Here is an 8,668-nt window from a genome sequence, read left to right on the forward strand (position 1 = left end):
TGATGGATGAATGGGTGGATGGATGGATGGGTGGATGGAGAGATGGATGGATGGGTGGTGGATGAATGGGTGGATGGATGGATGGTGGGATGGAGCAATTGATGAATGAGTGATGGACGAATGGGTGGATGGATGGATGGGTGGGTGGAGGGATGCATGGATGGGTGATGGAAAAATGGGTGGACGGATGGATGGAGGGCTGGAGGAATGGATGGATGATAGATGGAGGGATGGATGGATGAGTGATGGATGAATGGGTGGATGGGTGGATGGAGGGATGGAGGGGTGGATGGATGAGTGATGGATGAATGGGTGGATGGATAAATGGATGCATGGATGAACAAATGGGTGGATGGGCTAATGGATGAGCAGAGTTGCCAGTCACTCTAAGTTCACACAAAAAAGCCCCTTCTGTGGTTCAGTTCCCTGGGAAAGTGGGCAACTCTTCACCATTCCTCCCATGGCCTCCCCAGTAACCATCACGTAGACTCTTCCCACTTAGCTCTGCAAAAGGTTAGATTCCATCCACCCCACCCTCCTCCAGGGTCTGGATGGGCCAAGCCCGGTATTCCCCTCCCCAGCAGGTCCTTCCTCAGCAGCGTGGGCCTGAAGGAGCTGTCCCTCTCTCTGCAGGGCCTGGTGAGGCAGCTGGTCCTGCTGCCGGGCTCAGACGCCACCCCAAGGCTGTGTCCCAGCAGGAATGCCCCGCTGGCTGTGCTGTCCATCCCATGGGTCCTACAGGCTCTCACGGGGAAGCCGGAAGATAATGAGGTGCTAAAATATCCCTATGGTTAGTAGGGGGACCACCTGCCCCCACAGCAAAGGCGACGTGAGAGCCCTGGCCTCCCACCAGGCAGGAACTTGGGGCTCAGTTCTCAGCTTCTCCCTTGTGCTTGCCCCTCTCTTTGCTGCCGGGGGGGCAGAGGTCACACTGGCCAAGGGGACGATGCTCGGGGCCCATGCCCAGGAAGGCAGGCGGCACCATTAGACAGGCCAGTGTCATCTGCTCTTCCCTCCGGGCACTCCCACGACAGCTGCTCAGCCTCTTCCTGGGCACCATAGGCAGACAGCAGGCCTAACTTACTTTAGAAACTCTGTCCAGAGCTATCTGACGTCCCTCATCCCTTTTTGCCCCCCATAACAGCATTTGGGCCATTTCTGCTCCACCCCCAGCCCTGCCTCTGTCCCACAGTCATCCAGACCAGCCCACCCCAGTTGGGCCCACCCTGGCCCAGGGGGTCTCCCGGCTTGGCTTTCTCTTGTGCGAAGTTACAAGGCTGTGTTTATTTAAACCACACCCCTGCCATGGAGAATCTGAAGCGCCCCTCCCCGCCGCATCCCCCACTGCTCTGTGGCCACCCCGAGGGACAGTGAGGTAGAGGACAGCCAAGCCCCTGAGCCTCAGGGTCAGTGGTTACGAGGTGGGGGAGCCCCCACCTCCCACATATCCCCACACAGGATACCGTGTCACCGTGTCACGCAGCTGGTCAGCACAGGCCGGTAGATGCACAGAGGTCCCACGGAAAGTCAAGAGGTAGCAGAATTAGGACCCACAGTAGGGTGTGACTACTGGCAGTGATGAGATCAAACTGTCGCAGATCCACGCCAAGCCGAGGTTAAGATACCCCAGTGTTAATAGGGACTTGCTCCCGAGGTGGGCCAGCACTGCGTGCAGTCCCATAATGCGGTGCTAAAATATCCCTATGCTTAGTAGGGGGGCCGCCCGCCCCCACACCAAGGGCAGACATGAGAGCCCTGGCCTCACACCAGAGGAGTGGGCTTTTCTGTCTCAATAGGATGGAAAGCCATGCCTTTCAGAGTGGACAGAGGGTGGACTGACCATATAGGGGGCATCGTAATGTCCTTCGTCACCGGTAGGCCAGGTTCTCATTCCCCACCTGTGGTGTGGCACACCTGCGCCAAGATGCCTGCGGGGGCCCTTCCCAGCTCGCATGCAGAGGCAGAGGCAGGCAGCCTGGTTTGGCCATCCTCCCGCGTCATCTTCCTCGGGGGTACCGGCCTGCCTGATGCTCATCTTCCTGGTCTTCCCTGCAGAAACCAACATTCGAGTGACACTGGGACCCCGGCCACCGTGTACCAAAGTGGAAGACACCCAGTTCTGGTTTGATGCTGGCCGGAAGGGGCTGTACCTGTGTGTCGGCAACGAGTGGGTGTCTGTGTTAGCAGGTGAGGCAGGGCCGCTCTGGCACGGCACAACTGGGAGCCGCAGCTAGGAAAGGTGGCGCCTCAGCCACCTGCAAATGACCTGTGGCTCGGCCGCCAGGCTGGGGCAGTGTCAGTCCTGACCCCCAAAGCAAGTGGCGGCCAGGATGGCCAGCAAGCCAGGACACTGTCCCACCCACAGCTGCAGGACCCTCAGCCATAGGCCCTCCTTGGGACAGGCGCGACTCAGGAGAATAAGCCACCCCATTTGGAAATGTGACCCTCCAGGGCATGGCACAGGCTGGCAGGGCTGGGCATCACTCAGTACCCCTTCCCAAACTATGGGAAGACGATGCCTGCATCCCTACAGCCTTCTGGTAGGGTAGCCTGGCCGCCACCTCTGCCCACACCCTCCCTGGCCGCTAGATCAGAGATGAGATGCGAGGGCCTCCCTGTGATGGCCTTTCCTGTGAGGGTACAATGTGGAAACTGATGCCAAGGCTGAGGCACGGGAGTTGAGGCTTGGGGCTTGGGGCTTGGGGATCGTGCTCCCATGAGGATTGCTCCGGGTGCCCATTCTCGGAAACCTTAACCGAGTCACAATACTTCTATCATAAGCCAAAGAAAGGCTGGACTACGTGGAGGAGCATCAGAAGTTGCTCACCAGCTCCGAGACCCTGGGCATCGAGGTCTTCCGCATCCCCCAGGTGGGGCTCTTTGTGGCCACAGCCAATCGCAAAGCCACGTCCGCTGTGTACAAGTGGACCGAAGGGAAGTTCATCTCGTATCAGAGCATCCCCACACACCAAGCACAGGCCTGGAGGCATTTCACCATCGGGAAAAAGGCAAGTCTGTGTTCCGTGACTGTCTCCAGCCCCTATAACCTGGAAAGTCCACGGGCGGGGCTCCCTGCACTGATTCTGAAGGCAAAGGAGTTTCTCATGGTGTCAACCCCTCGTTCAGGTGCTAGAAGGCTCACAGAGTCGCGCACGTTAGCCTACCACCCGAAATCCAGGGTGTGACTTTAGGCAGTTGGAATGGAAGGCCAGGCCATCTCCCAAATACCATCCAGTTCTACATAGAACCCGAATTGCTGCACTTAAAACCTGCTGAGAGTATTTACATGAGCTGGTCAAGAACCAGAAATCATTTCAGAATGAAATTACAAGACGGATATTCCTGATCCTTCCTGTCCTCAAATGTTGAGGACACGTGATGTCCACACGGAAGGCTGAGGCCAGGCTCGGGAGCCGTGGGTGATGCCTCCCACACAGGCAGCCGCCTTCCGTTCCGGGCTGCTCTGGGCAGACGTGGCGGGTCTGAGAGATGGTTGACATCACAGGGGCTTCCTCTCCCCAGCTCTGTCCACTCCCTGGACTCCACACAGCAGTGCCCTGGAGACAGCACCTCCCGACTGCCCCCAAATAGTCACTCACCTGACCACACTGTGCCAAGCACACCCACCAGACCCCGCCTGGACACAGGGCTAAAGCAGTGAGCACCGCAGATGGAAACCTTGCTCTCCTGTGACTTATGGCCACCCTCCTCCCAGCTGCATCGGCGTCCAGCATGGCGGGTGGATAACTAGCTCCTTTTTTTTTTTTTTTCTGATTGATGATATCATAAGGTTTTAATTTTTTATTATAAAAAAATAACTTTGCATCAAGGAAAAATTGGAAAATTCAGAAAAGCAAAGGGGAAAATATTCTATCCCCCAACCCAAGCAAGCATGCAGGTTCATGTGGCACCCTCGCCTCCAAGCATGTCGCCTGTGACCTGGGCACCTGCCCCCCATTCCACGTGTTCACGCAACTGCACCGTGAGGCCGGGCACACTGCACCCTGTTCCTATTTTCCACACCTTGTCGTGACACAGCTCTGCGTGGCGATCACACCCTTACCACGGGGGAGCAGGCTGTAATGATTTTTTCCAGTCATCTGGGTTAGGAAAAACATTTTTGTGCATAAAGCGTTTCCTGAATTTGGGGATTTTGGCTTTTGTGATTTTTTGCCTTCAGAAAGCAATAGAAGTGGAAATGTTGGGTAAAGGACAGACGTTTTCAAGGGCCTTGAAGGTGGTGGCCGGCTGCGCCCACCCCACCATGATGACCTGTGATGTGGGGCCTCGGTCCTCTTCCCCTGCGCCATGTAGCAGCCGAGGGTCTGGAGAGACAGGATGATGTTTGGGAGCCTTCGGCCCCAGGCCCCTGCCCCCGCTCCAAGCAGGCTCACGTGGTCCTGGCTTACTCTCTTTCAGATCTTCCTGGCAGTGGCTAATTTTGAACCAGATGAAAAGGGTCAGGAGTTCTCTGTCATTTACAAATGGAGCCACAGAAAGCTGAAGTTCACCCCGTACCAGAGCATTGCCACACACAGCGCCCGAGACTGGGAGGCCTTCGAGGTGGACGGGGAGCACTTCCTGGCGGTGGCCAACCACCGGGAAGGTAGGGCAGGTGTGGCCTTTACTCCACATGGGAATGGCACCTGTGGAGGCCTGCAGGTGGGGCCGGCAAGGGGCTGGCTGAGGGAGAGAAGGGGCGTCCCCAGCGGCTGGCCTTGCCCTTGCGAGTCTTCAGTCTTTGGGCAGGGCCCTGGAGCTCTGGCTCTGTCAGGGCCACCACGGGGCCGTGGAGTTTGCCTCCCACCCCCAGCGCAGCCCCTCGGTTCCAGGCGACAACCACAACATTGACAGTGTCATCTACAAGTGGAACCCAGCAACCCGGCTCTTCGAGGCCAACCAGACCATCGCCACCTCTGGTGCCTACGACTGGGAGTTCTTCAGTGTGGGGCCCTACTCGTTCCTGGTGGTGGCCAACACCTTCAACGGCACCTCCACCAAAGTGCACTCACACCTCTACATCCGGCTCCTGGGCTCCTTCCAGCTCTTCCAGTCCTTCCCGGTAAGGCCCCAGCATGAGCCCCAGCTCTCCATCATTGGCCACTGTGCCTGCCATATGCACCTGCTGGACAGGTGACGTGGGCTGGGGTCAACCAAGAGCCACACCTAGTGCTGCTCTGCACCTGCAACCCCACGACCCAGGCAGGGCCTGCCCGTCTGGACAGCACAGGGTACCGCTCCTTGCCTGGCATTTGAGCCCTTCCTGCCTGACAGCCTCTGTGTACCCAGGGACAGTTCAGGTGCCCAGAAATGGGGCGGGAGGTGCATCCTGGCTCTGCCCCACCTTGGCATGGTGTCCTCATACAGTGCCTGCCCCCTCCCTGGGCTCAGAGCAGGCCCTCTGTCCCCTTGGAAGCTCCTACAGTCTCATCCAAGTCTGTATGGGCGTTGGGGCCCTGGCCCAGGGGCAGCTGGGCAGCTCGGCTCTGGTCCAGGGCAGTGTAGGGTCTGGGTGGGGGCAGCACGGGACACTCCCCACCAGGCCCCACATGTCCCTGGGCGGGTTCCAGCCACCACAAGGCCTTTGAGTTGAGGCAGTGACGGGTGCTAATGAGGCCACCTCTGGGGTGGGGACAGCACGCTCCTGCTCCTGGCCAAGAATGGGGATGGGAGCTGAGGTGCGGGGTACAGGACAGGTCGGGGGACATCTCCCCATGTCATGCTTAGCCTCTGTGTGAGCCATGGTCCCTGGTTCCCGGGAAAGCAGCTCAGGGCCTTTGCAGTGCCGCCAACAGCACTCCCTCTATTTGCTATAAACCTATAAACGTGCCTCTCATAAGACATCACCTCCCTGATATCCTTCCGGAATCTTCTGTGCCCTCTGACCTGGTGACTCATTCCCCTGCAGCAATGTTCTCAGGGTGCTCTGTACCCGAGGCAGTGAGACTCACCCAGGCCACTCTTGCCATGTGAGCTGCCCCCAGTGAGGCTGGTACAGGGGCAGAGCTGTGGCGGACGCTGAGGCCTGGGTCCCCCCACCCCCATCAGGGTGTCTGGAAAAACAGGGACAGCAGTCAGACCTTGCCAAGCTGCCCCTGCATTAGACAAGAGGCTGCGCATGCAGTGGTGGGGGCTTTAAGGCTGAAATGATTGAAGGCATTCTGGAACATTCCGTACATACATCTCATGAGAGCAAGCCTGCAGGTAGTACATGGGAATGAACTTCAAAAAGAAAGGGAGGAAGGTGTGCAGCAATCGCAGGTTCCTGGAGTCCCTCCACCCAGCAAGAGTGAGGGCAGCTCAGGAAACTGAGAGCATGAGCACCTTGAGAAGCCCGCAAGGGCCGGGCCAGGAGTCGTGGCTGACAGGGACCGACCGCGCGTGGCAGTGCCCGAGAGGGACCGACCGCGCGTGGCAGTGCCCGAGAGGGACCGACCGTGTGTGTCAGTGCCCGACAGGGACCGACCGCGTGTAGCAGTGCCCGAGAGGGACCGACCGCGCGTGTCAGTGACTGACGGGGCCCTTCCACGCATGTCAATGCCGTCCTTTCGGTGTTGCGTGCAGAGATGGCAGCAGGACCCCATGTGCCCAGCCGTCTGGGAGGCTGGGGCACAGCGTCGTCCAGGTGACCAGCACTGCACCCTTAGGCCACTCATGGGTCAGTGGGGAAGGGCAGCTTTAAGTGGATGCTCTGGGCACCAGGAGAGCAGATGTCAGGGAACACCAGGAGGAATTGGGGGCTGGGAAAGTAGAGAGGGCACCTGCAGGGTAGCAGGGCACGGAGTGGGCAGCAGGGTCACCACCCAGAGCCACAGGGCTGCAAGTGAAACATTAAGCCTGCCCTTGTGGGGGCAACAGGGCTGCACTGTCATGACTGGTCAGTGACTGGGAGGGGGCAAGCCATTGGGAGGCTACTGTGGCCGCCCAGGTGAGCTGCGGGTGCCCAGGTGAGTGGCCGCCCAGGTGAGCCATGGGTGCCCAGGAGAGCTGCAGGTGCCCAGGTGAGTGGCCGCTCAGGTGAGCCGCGGGTGCTCAGGTGAGGAGGCAGCAGTGCCAGAAGGAACACACTTTGAGCTTGCTAGTGCTGTGGACTGAATAAGCGAGCGTGCCTGTGAGCCAGGAGGAGGCGGGATGAGGCACAGGGGCGGAGCGAGGCTCAGTGCGCTGGGGTTGTGGGTGAGCGAGATTCCTTCCAGCCACTGGTCTTGGTAACAGCCTTAGGAAGTGGGTGGTGGCAGCGGCTGGTGCTGGCTTAGCCTCAACTCTGTAAAGTGCATGTGCCAAAATGTCTGCCCTTGTCCTGCCATGTCATCCTCACAGCACCTTGAGAGGGGAGTGCAGCCGCTAGTCCCTTTACCCACGAGGACACTCAGAGCGGTGGAAGGGTTTGCCTGTGGCAGAGTGGGATCAAGCCAGGCAATGTGGCCTGCCACTCAGTTTGACACGGCACAGTGCAGAGCCGAGCACAAGCTCCTCATCTTACTGGTCCCTGCACAGTCCCCTCACCACAACACGCATGCTGCTAAGACTCTGGGAAACCACACGTGCATCCTGGGCTGGTGGCCATGTGCTGACGTGCAGACAGCTGACCTGAAGGAGGGTTCAGGAGCCTTCGGTCATGGGTTAGCCTGGCCACAGGGCTCAGCAGGGATGGCTCCCCCTGACCAGGAATCATTGGCTTAGAGTTGGACTTGAGGCCAGTGAGGTTTGAGATGCAAAAGTGATGGCAAGCTGGAGCCAAGAGCATGATATGGGCTGAAAATCGGGACTCCCAAGGAGGCCTCGACACGCAGCGACAGCGGCTAAAAAGGCAAATGATGACACTGAGCAGCAGCACAAGGGTGGTTTGGGGACCGGGGCGCAGCTGCAGAGCACCAGTGATCCGGCCGACAGTGGTTCCCTTGGAAACACCCGGGGCTCCACAGGGGTCTCATGTGTCATCAGGATCACGTGGGTGCCCTAACAGGAACATGTGCCCTGCTGGAAACACCTGGGGCTCCACACTGGTCACATGTGCCATCAGGATCATGTGGGCACCCTAACAGGAACGTGTGTGCTGCTAGCTCCCAGCTCACACATGCAGAGCCTGGCACACCAGAGCATGTTCGAGGAGCTTTGCAGGAACGAGGAAAGGATTTGAAACGTATCACACAAGGAACAATGGCAGGACTTAAGGCTTTATCCTGAAAGAAGACGTGGGTAGTCAGTTCCAAGCAGTTAATGGATGAGCCAGAGTGTGGGAAGCGAGACTTCCCGGGGTCTCAAGAGCAGAGTTGCACACCCTGGATGGAAAGGCACCACAAGTGACTTTCTCATCAACTAGACAAGGTCTCCTAACAGCTGTTGAACCATGGAGAGGCTTCGGTCCTGGGTGCCCTGCATTCTAAGTCACAAAGTGAGATGCCAAGAGAAAGGATCGCTGCAGTGGGTTGGGGAGTACATTTTGAAGATTACCATCCTAGATCTACCAACACTGTGATCTTAAAGCTCCTGTGATAACACCAAGTCCAATTTACAACATCTTTTTCATGACACTTCATCAAGGTGCACAAGATACCCCAGCGCCCCGGACTGCACCTGGCCAGTTGCACATGTCACCAGCTGCCATCCTCCTCAGAGCACACCCGGCCAGCTACACATGTCACCCATGCCATCCTCCCCAGAGTGC

The 8,668-nt window shown here is 58.3% G+C and overlaps 2 protein-coding genes across 2 annotated transcripts in view; one reads left to right on the plus strand and one right to left on the minus strand.

The window, feature by feature from the left end:
• The window catches only part of PWP2 (PWP2 small subunit processome component), a 613,222-nt gene that overhangs the window by 247,350 nt on the left and 357,204 nt on the right, over nucleotides 1–8,668 (minus strand). The window lies entirely within an intron of this gene.
• LOC116550569 (thrombospondin-type laminin G domain and EAR repeat-containing protein-like) lies at nucleotides 3,918–6,408 on the plus strand. The gene is made up of 2 exons (XM_032276584.1): nucleotides 3,918–4,606; nucleotides 4,833–6,408. The coding sequence occupies exons 1-2, from the start codon at nucleotides 4,339–4,341 to the stop codon at nucleotides 5,135–5,137; spliced, it is 573 nt and encodes a 190-aa protein (XP_032132475.1). The 5' UTR covers nucleotides 3,918–4,338; the 3' UTR covers nucleotides 5,138–6,408.

This window comes from Sapajus apella, unplaced genomic scaffold, assembly GCF_009761245.1.
Source record: "Sapajus apella isolate SASKATOON/1434 unplaced genomic scaffold, GSC_monkey_1.0 scaffold8, whole genome shotgun sequence".
Taxonomy (NCBI): Eukaryota; Metazoa; Chordata; class Mammalia; order Primates; family Cebidae; genus Sapajus; species Sapajus apella.